The sequence below is a fragment of the Scyliorhinus torazame genome, chromosome 2, assembly GCF_047496885.1.
Source record: "Scyliorhinus torazame isolate Kashiwa2021f chromosome 2, sScyTor2.1, whole genome shotgun sequence".
Classification (NCBI taxonomy): Eukaryota; Metazoa; Chordata; class Chondrichthyes; order Carcharhiniformes; family Scyliorhinidae; genus Scyliorhinus; species Scyliorhinus torazame.
Window position 1 is genome coordinate 77,374,493 of NC_092708.1, and position 17,719 is coordinate 77,392,211.

The following is a 17,719-nucleotide window of genomic DNA, read 5'->3' on the forward strand; positions in this document are numbered from 1 at the left end:
TGACATTTGGAGGTCATCTATGTCTGCTCTGCCCTATACCGTAAACCTAATCCTCTGTACTCCATCAACTTCTGACCATATCTAATATGATGTAGCCATACTTCCAGACAACATTCAAAGTATGAAAACTGATTTGACACACTATGACATATCTTTTTTTGAATTCCTGCACCACACAATTATATATTATTTGCTATCCAATGACCACATTAGGATTAAAATATGTCCTGCAGCCAGTGAAAATGCTATGTTCTAAATGGAGCTCAGCAAAAATCACTTTTTATAGCACATTACTTGCCCTAATTATAGGAAACAGCCCAAAAAAGGATTGGCATGCTGACACGCTTTTGTTTGAATGGACACACTGCCATTTTTGGCGTTCATCAGGGTTTATTATGGACTATGGTCCCTCAGCCACATGTTTCTCGGCGGCATGCCATTCACTGCTCTGGGATTCTCTTTTCCAGCTCCTTGTCAATGGTATTTCCCATTGAAGCCCTGCCACACCGCCGGGAAACCCGCAGGCAGGGGTGTGCTGCCAACAGGAAAAGAGAATCGTTACGGCCGGAGGATTTTGATCTATTTATCCACTGTTAAGTTGCTGAAGCATATAGTAAATATATGGACTCAAAATCACCATCGCAAACGCTCTCGAATATTTTGACATAAGGTAGTTTCCTACATGGACATGTATATCTTATGATCTAAACTAAAATGACTACTCCAAAATTTACTTTTGGATAGTCAATGCGAGATAAAGGAATGGATTCTCTGCTGCTCCCTACCGGTAACAGAGTTCCTGATATGGCAGAAAATCGCGTGTCGGGCAAAAAAAATCAAGGAGATAAGTGCTTTCACTTCCTCCTTTTCTCTGCAGAAAGCACATAACTGCTTCTGATGTGGTGCCGATTTGTCAATCATAGCTAGATGTTTATAAACAGTGTGGTTAGGTTCACAGGAGGGTGCATGCATTCATAGAACATAGAACATAGAAAATACAGCACAGAACAGGCCCTTCGGCCCACGATGTTGTGCCGAACCTTTGTCCTAGATTAATCATAGATTATCATTCAATTTACAGTGCAGAAGAAGGCCATTCGGCCCTTTGAGTCTGCACCGGCTCTTGGAAAGAGCACCCTACCCACACTCAACACCTCCACCCAACACCAAGGGCAATTTGGACATTAAGGGCAATTTATCATTGGCCAATTCACCTAACCCGCACATCTTTGGACTGTGGGAGGAAACCGGAGCACCCGGAGGAAACCCACGCAGACACGGGGAGGACGTGCAGACTCCGCACAGACAGTGACCCAAGCCGGAATCGAACCTGGGACCCTGGAGCTGTGAAGCAATTGTGCTATCCACAATGCTACCGTGCTGCCCTTGAGAACAAATAAATCTACACTATATCATTTTACCGTAATCCATGTACCTATCCAATAGCTGCTTGAAGGTCCCTAATGTTTCCGACTCAACTACTTCCACAGGCAGTGCATTCCATGCCCCCACTACTCTCTGGGTAAAGAACCTACCTCTGATATCCCTCCTATATCTTCCACCTTTCACCTTAAATTTATGTCCCCTTGTAATGGTTTGTTCCACCCGGGGAAAAAGTCTCTGACTGTCTACTCTATCTATTCCCCTGATCATCTTATAAACCTCTATCAAGTCGCCCCTCATCCTTCTCCGTTCTAATGAGAAAAGGCCTAGCACCCTCAACCTTTCCTCGTAAGACCTACTCTCCATTCCAGGCAACATCCTGGTAAATCTTCTTTGCACCTTTTCCAAAGCTTCCACATCCTTCCTAAAATGAGGCGACCAAAACTGTACACAATACTCCAAATGTGGCCTTACCAAAGTTTTGTACAGCTGCATCATCACCTCACGGCTCTTAAATTCAATCCCTCTGTTAATGAACGCGAGAACACCATAGGCCTTCTTCACAGCTCTATCCACTTGAGTGGCAACTTTCAAAGATGTATGAACATAGACCCCAAGATCTCTCTGCTCCTCCACATTGCCAAGAACTCTACCATTAACCCTATATTCCGCATTCATATTTCTCCTTCCAAAATGGACAACCTCACACTTTTCAGGGTTAAACTCCATCTGCCACTTCTCAGCCCAGCTCTGCATCCTATCTATGTCTCTTTGCAGCCGACAACAACCCTCCTTACTATCCACAACTCCACCAATCTTCGTATCGTCTGCAAATTTACTGACCCACCCTTCAACTCACTCATCCAAGTCATTAATGAAAATCACAAACAGCAGAGGACCCAGAACTGATCCCTGCGGTACGCCACTGGTAACTGGGATCCAGGCTGAATATTTGCCATCCACCACCACTCTCTGACTTCTATCGGTTAGCCAGTTCGTTATCCAACTGGCCAAATTTCCCACTATCCCATGCCTCCTTATTTCTGCATAAGCCTACCATGGGGAACTTTATCAAATGCCTTACTAAAATCCATGTACACTACATCCACTGCTTTACCTTCATCCACATGCTCGGTCACCTCCTCAAAGAATTCAATAAGATTTGTAAGGCAAGACCTACCCCTCACAAATCCGTGCCGACTATCCCTAATCAAGCAGTGTCTTTCCAGATGCTCAGAAATCCTATCCTTCAGTACCCTTTCCATTACTTTGCCTACCACCGAAGTAAGACTAACTGGCCTGTAATTCCCAGGGTTATCCCTAGTCCCTTTTTTGAACAGGGGCACGACATTCGCCACTCTCCAATCCCCTGGTACCACCCCTGTTGACAGTGAGGACGAAAAGATCATTGCCAACGGCTCTGCAATTTCATCTCTTGCTTCCCATAGAATCCTTGGATATAACCCGTCAGGCCCGGGGGACTTGTCTATCCTCAAGTTTTTCAGAATGCCCAACACATCTTCCTTCCTAACAAGTATTTCCTCGAGCTTACCAATCTGTTTCACACTGTCCTCTCCAACAATATCGCCCCTCTCATTTGTAAATACAGAAGAAAAGTACTCGTTCAAGACCTCTCCTATCTCTTCAGACTCAATACACAATCTCCCGCTACTGTCCTTGATCGGACCTACCCTCGCTCTAGTCATTCTCATATTCCTCACATATGTGTAAAAGGCCTTGGGGTTTTCCTTGATCCTACCCGCCAAAGATTGTTCATGCCCTCTCTTAGCTCTCCTAATCCCTTTCTTCAGTTCCCTCCTGGCTATCTTGTATCCCTCCAATGCCCTGTCTGAACCTTGTTTCCTCAGCCTTACATAAGTCACCTTTTTCCTCTTAACAAGACATTCAACCTCTCTTGTCAACCATGGTTCCCTCACTCGACCATCTCTTCCCTGCCTGACAGGGACATACATATCAAGGACACGTAGCACCTGTTCCTTGAACAAGTTCCACATTTCACTTGTGTCCTTCCCTGCCAGCCTATGTTCCCAACTTATGCACTTCAATTCTTGTCTGACAACATCGTATTTACCCTTCCCCCAATTGTAAACCTTGCCCTGTTGCACGTACCTATCCCTCTCCATTACTAAAGTGAAAGTCACAGAATTGTGGTCACTATCTCCAAAATGCTCCCCCACTAACAAATCTATCACTTGCTCTGGTTCATTACCCAGTACTAAATCCAATATTGCCCCTCCTCTGGTCGGACAATCTACATACTGTGTTAGAAAAGCTTCCTGGACACACTGCACAAACACCACCCCATCCAAACTATTTGATCTAAAGAGTTTCCACTCAATATTTGGGAAGTTAAAGTCGCCCATGACTACTACCCTATGACTTCTGCACCTTTCCAAAATCTGTTTCCCAATCTGTTCCTCCACATCTCTGCTACTATTGGGGGGCCTATAGAAAACTCCTAACAAGGTGACTGCTCCTTTCCTATTTCTGACTTCAACCCATACTACCTCAATAGGGTGATACTCCTCGAACTGCCTTTCTGCAGCTGTTATACTATCTCTAATTAATAATGCCACCCCCCCACCTCTTTTACCACCCTCCCTAATCTTATTGAAACATCTATAACCAGGGACCTCCAACAACCATTTCTGCCACTCTTCTATGCAAGTTTCCGCGATGGCCACCACATCGTAGTCCCAAGCACCGATCCATGCCTTAAGTTCACCCACCTTATTCCTGATGCTTCTTGCGTTGAAGTATACACACTTCAACCCATCTCCGTGCCTGCAAGTACTCTCCTTTGTCAGTGTTCCCTTCCCCACTGTCTCATTACACGCTTTGGCGTCCTGAATATCGGCTACCTTAGTTGTTGGACTACAAATCCGGTTCCCATTCCCCTGCCAAATTAGTTTAAACCGTCCCGAAGAGTACTAGAAAACCTCCCTCCCAGGATATTGGTGCCCCTCTGGTTCAGATGCAACCCGTCCTGCTTGTACAGGTCCCACCTTCCCCAGAATGCGCTCCAATTATCCAAATACCTGAAGCCCTCCCTCCTACACCATTCCTGCAGCCACGTGTTCAACTGCACTCTCTCCCTATTCCTAGCCTCGCTATCACGTGGCACCGGCAACAAACCAGAGATGACAACTCTGTCTGTCCTGGCTTTTAACTTCCAGCCTAACTCCCTAAACTTGTTTATTACCTCCACACCCCTTCAAGCATGAAGGGAAATGAAAATAAACAGTCCAGACAGCTGCCTGTCTGGAAGCTATTACACTGTCAAATACAGCCAACCAAAAGCTATTTACCTTTGAAAGTGAATCGAAGCCTTGCAGATTAAAGGATCTAAGGTGGTGTAAAGCCTTGTGATGTGTTCTGGCTTTCCATGAAGTAACAACTACTGTTTTTTACACTTCTGTCTGAGGCAGCAGGCGTAAAGGACTGGTAAGTGAAAAAGCAATGATTTTTCACTGTTTCTGCCTGGACAGTTCTTCATCTTCCAGGCAGGGGTGAATAATGGAGGGGTCTTTGATATGGGGAGTCTGATGAGGGAATCTGTGATATGGGGGTCTCTGATGGGGTGTCTGATGGGGGGGGTCTTATGGGGACTCTGATGTGGAGTATGATGGGGGTCTGATGGAAGGGATCTGATGAGGTCACCCTCATGCATGTGTGTGGGGGGTGGCAACCCAGCAATTCTGGTGGTGGTGGTGGGGGGGTAAACATGCCCCTATTTGACACTTGCCAGCAGGAGAGGACGGGATTTGCATTGTGCGGGGGAAGAGAGCTAGCCAATGGAACTCGGTCTCAGGCTGCCCACTCATAATGGTAGCCCAGTAGCGGGAATCGGAACAGAATCCCAGGAGTTCCCTGCCATACATAAATTAGCATAGCAAGGGAGAATGGATCACTCCTGGGTGCCACACCGAGTGCTAGTGCATATTTATCATGGAAGTTCTTAGGCTCGGTATCATTTACCTACAGGTGTGTCAGAGATTAATACATGTGTTTCATCACTGTGTCTTTGTCATTAAAGTGTTGAATAAAAATGGTAGATATATTTTTTAAGCTCTAAATTTCTAGTTTTGCTTAAATTAATTATTGTTCCACTTTAGGAGATGGTTGAAAATAGCATCACCTGTTAGCTGACAGAAAGTGCAATTTAGAGAATAATTGATACTCTGCCACTACTCAGAGTTTCAATGTCTAATTGATTTTTAGGTAGTATCTACATAAAGCTTTATACTCAACTGCAATGAGAAGGTATGAGGCAAATTAAATTTGAGTAATTTTGTCTATCCAGATTTTTGTTTTTTCAGCAGAACCTCAACTCGGCATAACTAATCCTGACCCAGCTTTACCTGTTTGTTGGTGGATATATTTATTATTGCATTTTTAGCAACGTTAATCTGTCAAGTGAGAGGAACCTTCGTTTTACAGGCAAAAGATTAATACACAGCCCTCAGGACAGTGATTACAGAGTGAGATGCATACAAAGGTCCCTACTCACTCCTGAGTGCTAGATGTTGGTGCAGTTAATAAATGTGTGGAAAATATCCCAAAGAAACCATCCTTCAACTTCATGAAGATGAAATAAACATTTAACATGGCACCTTCATTACATGAGTTAATCAGGGGAAAAGATGTCTGCCAAAGGAATGTAATACAAATAGACAGGAGGAAAAAAGGGGGTGATCAAAATACCATGGGAAAATAAAAGTTAATAACAGATGCATTAACATCACCACTGATCACTGAGAGATTAACTTAAAAATTATAGGAATTAAATATCCTACTTTCAGGCAACGGTTATTAAAACTCTTCAGGTAGCAAGTATCACTGAAGTGAAAAACTCAATTTTCCAACTCACTGTTTCTTAACTAATTACTGACAGTACGTTAAGCCATCCAGCAACCTTTTAGTTGAAAATATTTTAACTAATACTTTGGGATGTATTAAAATATGCTGAAAGTGGATTGATACTATATGTTGAGTGCAAGAAAAAATAGTATTCAGTATTTATTTTTAAAATCATGCATGCACTATTATGTCTTGCATACACAGTGTCCTGGCAAAGCAACTAGCATGTAAAAGTTCCAAAATCATGTCACCCTCCTCCCTATAGAGCTCTGTGGTTAACAAGAGGAGCCACAATTCTAAGAAGCGATCACACTTTTTTTGACAGATTGTCATGGCAATGCACTTAGCTGCTGTGCTGATTTACAGTGCCCTTCAATGCCCACTGGTCCAGGTGACACAGTGGTATTGTAAAAGAAAATCACTATGTAAAAGCAGCCTGGAAAGTGGGACTTGATTATCTAATTTCAAATTACAGTTACAACAAGGGCAAGTTGATTTATCTGTCGACTATGCTACTTCAGTGGATATCACAAATCCTTTCAAATTTAGCATGGCTTTGTAACCTTCAGTTTGTTGGTTTCATAGCAACAGTAAGTACAGGAGTAGACCGAGCTGCTGATCATGGCAGATCAGCAACTTTACTCCATTTCCCTTTGCAGATGATCACCCTGTGAGGTGACAAAGGAAGCAGTCCACCCGGGGGTGGATGGAAAGGAGCAGCAGTAGCGGCCAGATTACGGAGGATCCTTTGGAGCAACGGCAGAGAAGAGAAGGGAGAAGCAAGATGGCGGAAGAGGGAGCCCAGATGGTATGGAGCCCAGAACAGCAGGAGTTCCTCTGACGATGTGTGGAGGAGCTCAAGAAAGAGGTGCTGGCGCCGATGTTACTGGCAATCGAGGAACTAAAGGAAACACAAAAGGTCCAGGCGATGGAGCTCCGTGGAGTGAAGGCAAAGGCAGCCGAGAACGAAGATGAGATACAGGGCCTGGTGGTAAAAACGGAGATGCACAAGGCACTACATAAGAGGTGCATAGAAAGGCTGGAAGCCCTGGAGAACAGCTCGAGGAGGAAGAACTTACGGATTTTAGGTCTCCCCGAAGGAACAGATGGAGCTGCTGCTGGGGCGTATGTGAGTACGATGCTCCACACTCTAATGGGAGCTGAGGCCCCAACGGGCCCCCTGGAAGTGGAGGGAGCGTACCGGGTCCTCGTGAGAAGACCAAAGTCAGGGGAAACACCAAGAGCAATGGTGGTGAAGTTCCATCGCTACAGGGATAGAGAGATGGTCCTGAGCTGGGCTAAGAAGACACGGAGTAGCAAATGGGAGAACGCGGTGATACGCGTGTATCAAGACTGGAGTGCGGAGGTGGCGAGAAGGAGGGCGAATTTCGCCCAGGCGGTGCTCCACAGGAAGAAAGTCAAATTTGGGATGCTGCAGCCGGCGAGACTGCGGGTCACGCATCAGGGCAAACACCACTACTTCGAGACGGCGGAGGAGGCATGGACATTTATTCAGGATGAGAAATTGGACTAGACTTGAGAAATTGATGTCCGGAGGGAGGTAGCGAGGTGGTGGCACAGAAATGTAAAGTGGGGAGAGGGGAGGGCTACTGTATACTAATGTTGGATGGGGAATATTTCTCCCCCCGATGGGGGGGACACGAAGAAATGTGGGCGCCGGTGGAAAAGGGGACAGGGAAGGGGAATGAGGGAACTGCGCCATTAGGGGCGGGGCCGAGAGGAAAGTGCGGGTATTTTCCCGCACTATGGAAATTATGGCGGGAAAAGGGGCGCAGGAAGGAAGGGAGCCTCACACGCAGGGAGGTCAAAGAATGAACGGGGGAAGCCGAGGTCAGCCAGAGGTAGCTGACTTCCGGAAGCAATATGGGGGGAGTAATCAAGCTAGAGGGGGATCTAGCGGGGGGGGGGGGGGGGGGATTAACTGGGTTGCTGCTGCTGAGGGTAAGGGGGAGCTGATACGAGACGAGTTGGTCAGGACGGGAGGGCGCCGTCTGGGGGACAGACGGGTGCGTGAGACCTGGGTGAGGAGATGGCTTAAAAAAGGGGATGGCTAGTCGACGAGGGCAAGGGTGTTTGCGCACTTAAAGAGACTGAAGGCGGACGTAGTTATGCCCCAGGAGACGCACCTGAAGTTGGCGGATCAGGTTAGACTAAGGAAAGGATGGGTGGGACAGGTATTCCACTCAGGGTTGGACGTGAAAAACAGAGGGGTGGCAATACTGGTGGGGAAACGTGTATCGTTCGAAGCTAAGACCATAGTGGTGGATAGTGGGGGCAGATATGTGATGGTGAGTGGCAGATTGCAGGGTGAGGTGGTTGTGCTGGTGAACGTATATCCCCCGAACTGGGATGATGCGGGATTCATGAAGCGAGTGCTGGGACGTATCCCGGACCTGGAAGGGGGAAACTTATTAATGGGGGGGGACTTCAACACAGTGCTGGACCCAGGGCTGGACCGGTCCAGATCCAGGACCGGGAGAAGGCCGGCAGCGGCCAAGGTGCTTAAGGGATTTATGGAACAAATGGGGGGAGTAGATCCGTGGAGATTCGCCAGACCGATGGGTAAAGAGTTTTCCTTTTTCTCCCATGTCCATAAGGTCTACTCCCGGATAGACGTTTTTTGTTTTGGGACGGGCACTGATCCCGAAGGTGGCAGGAACGGAGTACTTGGCTATAGCCGTGTCAGATAACGCCCCGCATTGGGTGGATCTGGAACTGGGAGAGGAAAGGGAGCAGAGCCCACTCTGGCGATTGGACATGGGACTACTGGCGGACGGGGGGGTATGCGGAAGGGTGAGGGGATGTATCGAAAGATACCTGGAGGTCAATGACGATGGGGAGGTCGAGGTGGGGGTAGTATGGGAAGCGCTGAAGGCGGTGGTTAGAGGAGAGCTGATTTCCATCAGAGCCCACAAGGGGAAACTAGAGGGTAAAGAAAGAGAGAGATTAGTGGGGGAAATTTTGAGAGTGGATCAGAAGTATGCGGAGGCCCCAGACGAAGGGCTATACAGGGAGAGACGAAGATTACAGATGGAGTTTGACCTGCTGACCACGGGTGAGGCAGAGACACAGTGGAGGAAGGCACAGGGGATACAGTATGAATATGGGGAAAAGGCGAGCCGGCTGCTGGCCCAACAACTTCGGAAGAGGGGAGCGGCGAGAGAGATCGGAGGAGTTAGGGACGAAACGGGAAAGATGGAGCAGAGAGTAGGGAAAGTGAACGAGGTGTTCAAGACATTTTATGAGAGGCTGTACAAGTCCCAACCCCCGGAGGGGAAAGAAGGAATGATACACTTTTTGGATCAGCTAGAGTTCCCGAGGGTGGAGGGGCAGGAGGTGGCAGGTCTGGGGGTGCAGATTGAGGTGGATGAGGTGATCAAAGGAATAGGGAACATGCAAGCAGGGAAGGCCCCGGGACCAGACGGGTTCCCGGTGTAATTTTATAGGAAGTATATGGACCTGCTGGCCCCGCTCTTGCCGAGAACCTTTAATGAGGCTAAGGAAAGGGGGATATTACCCCCGACAATGTCGGAGGCAACGATATCGCTAATTCTGAAATGAGACAAAGACCCGCTGCAGTGCGGGTCATACAGGCCCATCTCCCTCCTAAACGTAGACGCCAAACTGCTGGCCAAAGTGATGCCGACAAGGATAGAGGATTGTGTCCCAGGGGTGGTACATGACGACCAGACAGGGTTTGTAAAGGGGAGACAATTGAATGCCAATGTACGAAGGCTGCTGGGGGTGATGATGATGCCCCCACCGGAGGGGGAGGCAGAGATAGTGGTGGCGATGGATGCAAAGAAGGCATTCGATAGGGTGGAGTGGGACTATCTGTGGGAGGTGCTGAAGAGATTTGGGTTCGGGGAGGGGTTCATTAGATGGGTTAGACTCTTGTACGGGGCCCCGGTGGCAAGCATCGTTACAAACAGGCAAAGATCGGTATACTTTTGATTACATAGGGGTACAAGACAAGGGTGCCCCCTGTCCCCATTACTGTTCGCGTTGGCAATTGAACCATTGGCCATAGCGCTGAGGGACTCTAAGAGGTGGAGGGGGGTGCTTAGAGGGGGAGAGGAACATCGAGTGTCACTATATGCAAATGACTTACTGCTATATGTGGCGGACCCGGTAGAGGGGATGCCAGAGGTAATGCAGATACTCCGGGAGTTTGGAGAGTTCTCGGGATACAAATTAAATATGGGAAAGAGTGAGCTTTTTGTGATGCACCCCGGGGAACAGGGCAGGGGGATAGATGCTCTGCCGCTGAGGAGAGTGGCAAGGAACTTTCGATACCTGGGCATTCAAGTGGCCAGGAACTGGGGAACCCTACATAAACTCAACCTGACGCTACTGGTAGAGCAGATGGAGGAGGACTTTAAGAGGTGGGATATGGTGCCCTTGTCATTGGCGGGCAGAGTACAGGCGGTTAAAATGGTGGTCCTCCCGAGGTTTCTTTTCGTGTTTCAGTGCCTCCCCATCCTGATTACAAAGGCCTTTTTCAAAAAAATAGACAGGAGCATTATGGGCTTTGTGTGGGCGGGAAATACCCTGAGGGTAAAGAGGGGGTTCCTGCAGCACAGTAGGAACAGAGGGGGATTGGCCGAGTCTGAGTGACTACTATTGGGCCGCTAATGTGTCGATGGTCTGTAAGTGGATGAGGGAAGAAGAAGGTGCGGCATGGAAAAAGTTGGAGATGGCGTCCTGTAAGCGAACGAGTCTAAAAGTGCTGATGACGGCGCCGCTGCTGTTCTCCCCGAAAAGGTACACCACAACCCAGTGGTGGTGGCGACCTTGAAGATCTGGGGGCAGTGGAGACGACACAGGGGAGTGACGGGTGCCTCGGTGTGGTCCCCGATAAGGAATAACCACAGGTTCATCCCGGGGAGGATAGATGGGGGATTTCAATGTTGGCAGCGAGCAGGAATTAGGAAGCTGAAGGACCTGTTTGTAGACAGGATGTTTGCGAGTCTGGGAGCATTGGAAGAAAAATATAAGTTGCCACCAGGGAATGCTTTCCGATACATGCAAGTGAGGGCATTTACGAGGCAACAGGTGAGGGAATTTCCGCAGCTCCCGACGCAAGAGATCCAGGATAGAGTGATTTCGGGGGCATGGGTTGGAGAAGGTGAAGTGTCCGAAATATACAGGGAGATGAGAGACGAGGGGGAGGCGATGGTGGAGGAGCTGAAGGGAAAATGGGAAGAGGAGCTGGGGGAAGAGATCGAGGAGGGGCTGTGGGCAGATGCCCTAAGTAGGGTAAATTCTTCGTCCTCGTGTGCCAGGCTTAGCCTGATTCAATTTAAGGTTCTACACAGAGCGCATATGACGGGAGCAAGACTGAGCAGGTTTTTCGGGGTGGAGGATAGATGTGGAAGGTGCTCAGGAAGCCCGGCGAACCACACTCACATGTTTTGGTCGTGTACGACACTGCATGAGTTCTGGGAGGGTGTGGCAAGCTTGATTTCAAAGGTGGTGGGGGTCCGGGTCAAACCAGGCTGGGGATTAGCTATATTTGGGGTTGCAGAAGAACCAGGAGTGCAGGAGGCGAAAGAGGCCAACGTCTTGCCCTTTGTGTCCCTATTAGCCCGGCGAAGGATTCTACTTATGTGGAAGGAAGTGAAGCCCCCGGGCGTGGAGGCCTGGATAAACGACATGGCAGGGTTCATAAGACTGGAACGAATAAAATATGCGTTAAGAGGATCGGCTCAGGGGTTCACCAGGCGGTGGCAACCGTTCCTTGACTATCTCGCGGAACGATAATGGAAAAACAGAAAAGACAGCAGCAGGGGTGGGGGGGGGGGGGGGGGGGAGTATTATCCCGTGTTTTTGTTTTTTGCCAGTTGTTGATATTTGCTTTTTGGTTTCTCTCTTTTTTCATTTGTTGTTCGTTTAATATATTATTTAAATAACGTTTAATGTATATTCCTTTATTAAGTTGTAAAAACAGAAAATTTCTGTTTGAAAAATTTCAATAAAATATATTTTTTTAAAAAAGGTGTTTTGATTTATACGGATGTGACCCATGGTCACGTCGGCGGGACTTCGGCCCATCTGGCTGGGAGAGAATGGGCATCCCCGGAGTCCATTGTCTTGCGCCCGCTCCTGCTATTCTCTGAGGCGGGCGGCGCGATTGACACCCCGCCGACTTTTCACCATTCGGAGAATTCGGCGGGCGGCGGGGGTGGGATTTACGCCGCCCCCCAGCGATTCTCCGACCCGGCGGGGGTCGGAGAATCCCGCCCCCTGTTCCTCCAACCTATCTCAGTTGGAACAGTGTAGAAGAGTGAGAATGGGAGCAATAGTTTAAATGATAATCCATGAGGTGCCCAGGATTGTATCTTTGGCCAAACAAGTTCAAGAGAGTGTCACCAAATTTGTTTTCAGTCTCCCCAGTGTAGAGGAGAATGTACGATGAGAAATACATCGAGCATAGTAGATTTGAGGAAATGTGGCTGGTTTAGCTCAGTGGGCTAGAGAGGTGGTTTGTGATGCAGAACAAGGCCAGCAGCGCGGGTTCAATTCCCGTACCAGCTTACCCGAACAGGCACCGTAAAGTGGCGGCTAGGGGCTTTTCACAGTAACTTCATACTTGTGACAATAAAAATATTATAATATTGTAAGTAGATGAAAATTGCAGCCTTAAGCAGGAGTGTTTTCTCTGTGGACCAGACTATTTTAAACACAGCGGGGTAACCTTCTAATGATTGAAAGTCAAATCTATGAACTAATTACACATCTCACTCCAATGTATCTAGCTTCCTTGTAATTAATGTTTATATACTGGCAGTAATGGAAGAATTTGTTTTCATAATATGCCACCATCATAAATTATTTCCTTTGGAATAATTTGAGGCAACTTGCAGGTAAAATGTAATGCATACCTACTATTTTGTCTACTATTTTAGATTCATGCAAAGATTGTAGATAATGGAGAATATTATTCCAGGTAAAAATCATGGAACTACAAAAGACAAACCTCAAAATTGCATATCTTGTTTTCTTGGTCAGTTCTCTGATATATATAGAAATTAAACCCACTGCTCATGATATTTGTTTTATTTCAGATGATACTTCAAAAACAGCAGATGCTCGACTATCTCTGGATGACCTGTTCAGAATAGAGTTCACTGTACATGACCCAGAAGTTAAATGGATCAAAGGTGTGTGTTAAAGTCATAACTCGTAAATGTGAACTGCTAAAAATCAGTGTTATGAATTGCATAAGGCTGGCAGTGTTTTTGAAATTCGCGTTCATGACATGTTTAAGAATAGCTTGTGGAGATTTGGTTTCTAACAGAACAAAGTTCGCCATTGGTATCGAAATTTGTGTATACATCTATTTGAAAGAAGGATGTTGAAGTATTTTATGTGCAGGTTATGGTGTTGTACAATTATTTGAAAGAAGAGTGTTGGAGTTTTTTATGCCTAGGTTATGTTGCTGGGAACAGGGAAATAATTTATAATCAGGCCTGATATTTGTGCAACCATTTGCAATTATTACCTTTATTTTAGTATTTCTGCTCTTTCCTCTGAATCAAATGGTATGGTTCAAATCCCACTTCAGGGATTTCAGTTCAAAACCTAGCTGACATTTTAAACGTGATATTATGAGAATGCTGCACACTGTCATCTTTCAGGTAAGATGTTGAATGAGAGCTCATGTACTTCTCAAGTGGGCAGGCATGTAAGACGCTATGGTACTATTCATGGAAGAGCAGATTTCCGATGGTGTCCTAGCTAATGTTTATGCCTTAACAAACATCACTAAAATAGTTATTGGGTCATATGCTGTTGCAGAATCTTGCTATATGTGTGGAAAATTGGATATCAAGTTTCTCCACGTCAACATGTGACATTTCAAAAATGTCTCATTAGCTGTGAGTTTTAGAATGTTCAGTGATTGCTAAGGTTGCTACAGAATACAAGTTCTTTCTGCTTCTTTATTTGATACATAAAATCCAAGATTGGTACAAAGGAAAATCCCATTATATATCCACACAAGTGTAAGGACTTTCTAAAGGAATTTGAAAGAGTAACTGTTCTGCTGTTTAAATTTTCAAAAGAAAGAAAGAGATAAAATGATTGATAGATTTGATCCGAGGGTTCGCTGATATGATTAGAAGTGCAGTGCTCAATGCTTGGAGGTTTTAGCATTTGGTACATGTATTATGATTGTCATTTTTCCAGTGTGCAATGATGGGTCTCCTTGCAGCTAGCAATCCCATTTGATCAAGTGCAGTTGACTGCTTTATTTTTATAGGCTTCTCCAAATTTTAAACCTGAAGATAAATGACAATTTAATGCAAACCATCTGTAATAGTCTATTGATTGCTTCCCAACCAAAACATTTCAGCTTAATGGTTGCAAACTCAGCCTCTACAGTAAGCTCATTGAATATTGCAAGCCCATTTTAGACTCATCATCACGCATCAATGGATAAGAAGATTTCTGTGAATTTGACAAGATTGTGACTAGAGCTACTTTCTCTTTGTCGTATTGCTGCAGTCACCATATCAGTTTAGATCCAGACAACATCAATTTGCTCATGAGCAGTTCTATTGCCAAACAATTTTACTTTCTATTTGCTATTTTATACCAAGATCTGTAAATACTTTAAGCTTTTTAATAGTTTATATCAAAACATTGATCTTTGTATTTGGAAAGCTTCCTCAGTTGTTTGTGGAAATAATAGTTTACAACTGAAATTGTCCCATGGTTTTCCATTTAGCCTAAGGTATTACAGGATTAGAGGCAAGGCAACTAGTGTAAAATGACAACTCACTCAGTGCAATGAATAGTAAACTGCCTTTTGTATCTATAATGGTCCCTAACATAGCTAAACGTGGGACGGCGGGACCGTCATATGAGGAGAGACTAAGTCGGTTAGCATTATATTCATTGGAGTTTAGAAGAGTGAGAGGTAACCTTATAGAAACTTATAAAATTCGAACAGATTAGACAGGGTAGATTCAGAATGTTCCAGATGGTGCGGGAGTCCAGAACTGGGGGTTATAGTTTGAGGAAAAGGGGTAAACATTTTAGGACTGAGGTAAAATATCTTCATCCAGAGAGTGGTAAATCTGTGGAATTCACCGGCCGGGATTCTCCCCTACCCGGCGGGATGGAGTGGCGTGAACCACTCCGGCGTCGGGCTGCCCCCTCCGCACCTTTAGGGGCCAAGCCCTCACCTTGAGGGGCTAGGCCCGCGCCGGAGTGGTTGCCACGCCTCCGGCGGGCGGGAAAGGCCTTTGGCGCCACGGCAGCTGGGGCCGAAGGGACTCCCCCGGCCGGCGGAAGTCCGCGCGTGCGCGGGAGTGTCAGCGGTTGCTGACGTCATCCCCGCGCATGCGCATGGAGGGGGGGTCACTTCTGCATCGGCCACCGCGGAGGCTATGGCCGAGGAGGAAGGTCAAGAGTGCCCCCACAGCACAGGCCCGCCCGTGGATCGGTGGGCCCCGATCGCAGGCCAGGCCACCGTGGGGGCACCCCCCGGGGCCGGACCGACCCGCGCCCACCTCAGGACCCCAGAATCCGCCCGCGCCGCCAGTCCCGCCGGTAAGGTAGGTGGTTTGATTCACGCTGGCGGGACTGGCATGACAGCAGCGGGATTTCGGCCCAGCAGGGGGGTCGGAGAATCCCGCCCACCTTCACAGAAAGAAGGCTAAAATGTGTAATTTCAAGAAGGAATTAGATATAACTCTTGGGGCTAAAGGAATCAAGGCATATGGGAGGAAGGTGGGGTCAGGCTATTGAACGTGATGATCAGCCATGATCAAAATGAAGGGCAGAGGAGGCTCAAATGGCCAAATGGCCTCCTCCTGCTCCATTCCAGAGTCAAAAGAATTTTGGAAAATGACACCAAAGGATCTACTATTCTAGGGCTACTTCCTTAAGTATTCTTGGATGAAGATTATCAGGCCTTGGAGATTTATCCACCTTCAATGCCATTAATTTCCCAAAAAGCATTCTTATCGATGTTAGTTTGTGAGAATCTATTTTAAGTTACAAATTCTACCATCAGTATTTTTCACAATTTTCTTTCACTTCTATGACAAACACCTGAGGAAGGAGCTGTGCTCCAAAAGCTAGTGATTTGAAACAAACCGGTTGGACTTTAACCTGGTGTTGTAAGACTTCTTACTGTGCTCACCCCAGTCCAACGCTGGCATCTCCACATCATGACAAACACTGTTCAAGCCTATAAAAACTTGATGACAATTCCAATCGACTACAAAAGCATCACAGTAGACAGGCTCTTTACAGCATCACAGCATCACAGTAGACATTTCTATGTCGACAAAGAATGTAGCCTAATCGGAGTAAACCTTTTCAATAGGCTTGACTTCAGACTTGAAGACGCCACTACAGTGATGATGCAGACTATACACACTTACACCCTTCATAATTTACTGGATTTGGGGAGATTAAGGACTAATGTCATGCTTCCTTGCACTGTCAGATCAATCCCCACCAGTTTCACAAAACTTGAGACAATTGCTGCTTGTACCCACCTCCATCTATGTATGCGAACATTGGCCCATGATTCTTCATGGTCGGAAGTTAACTCTCTGCACCAATCACCAAGTACTAATTGAATTGTGAGCTACGTCAATATCTGGTCATCAACCTCTATGCAACTGCAGGTGGTCAGATCATCTTCATCAGTATAGATTTTAGGTTGAGTATTTTGCAGGTTCTTGTAACTGAGTAGTTAACCTGCTCAGCTACATAATGTCAGATTCATCAATCTAATCACAGACCTAAGGTACCGTCATATTTTAAAGACTATACATGTACTTAGAAAAAACAGACAAGTTGAGCTTGAAGAAATGACATATGTTTGTTGTTTAGGATAGTTTAAAATAATATTTTTAGTTAAAAGGGGAAAAGATGTTGGTCTGAATTTTCGCAAAGCCAAATGGGCTCTACACCCTAGCCAAAATGGCACTTGAGCTCCAATTTTCAGAGTGCTGTCTCCGAACCCAATACCCACCATTTTGCCGAGGGTGGAGTAACAGGGGTGGGGTTGTAGTTTGTACATCGTGATTCACAGAGGCATCGGCACACGGAAAAGTGCAGTAATTTTTTACACAGATGTAATTTTTATTACTAACATAACCAAAACACAGTTCATGGGGGCTAGGCATTTGAGGAAAATGTCTAAAGCAAGTTATATGGAGAGAAAAGGTAATTTATTGGAGACGTCCACATACCCCTTCAGGAAAGATCAAGTACCCCTTTGTGAGAGGTGAGGTGCCTTTTGTGAGAGGTAAAGTAACCGTTTTGGAAGGCCAGAATTGTTAAGGGTAGACATGAATGTGCAGACAAAGTGGTTAAGCTAGTTGAACTGTCAAGCTTTAAAGTTATTCAAATCCCCAAGCTTTTAAATTGTTTGAAAACAAAGCAACAACCTGCTGTAGTTGCTTGCAAT

The 17,719-nt window shown here is 46.3% G+C and overlaps 1 protein-coding gene across 1 annotated transcript in view; it reads left to right on the forward strand.

The window, feature by feature from the left end:
- LOC140388578 (inactive dipeptidyl peptidase 10-like) overlaps window positions 1–17,719 on the forward strand; it is a 1,987,526-nt gene that overhangs the window by 888,786 nt on the left and 1,081,021 nt on the right. The window contains exon 3 of the mRNA XM_072473003.1: window positions 13,353–13,448. Coding sequence (XP_072329104.1) covers window positions 13,353–13,448 — 96 coding nt within the window. The remainder of the gene's footprint in view (window positions 1–13,352; window positions 13,449–17,719) is intronic.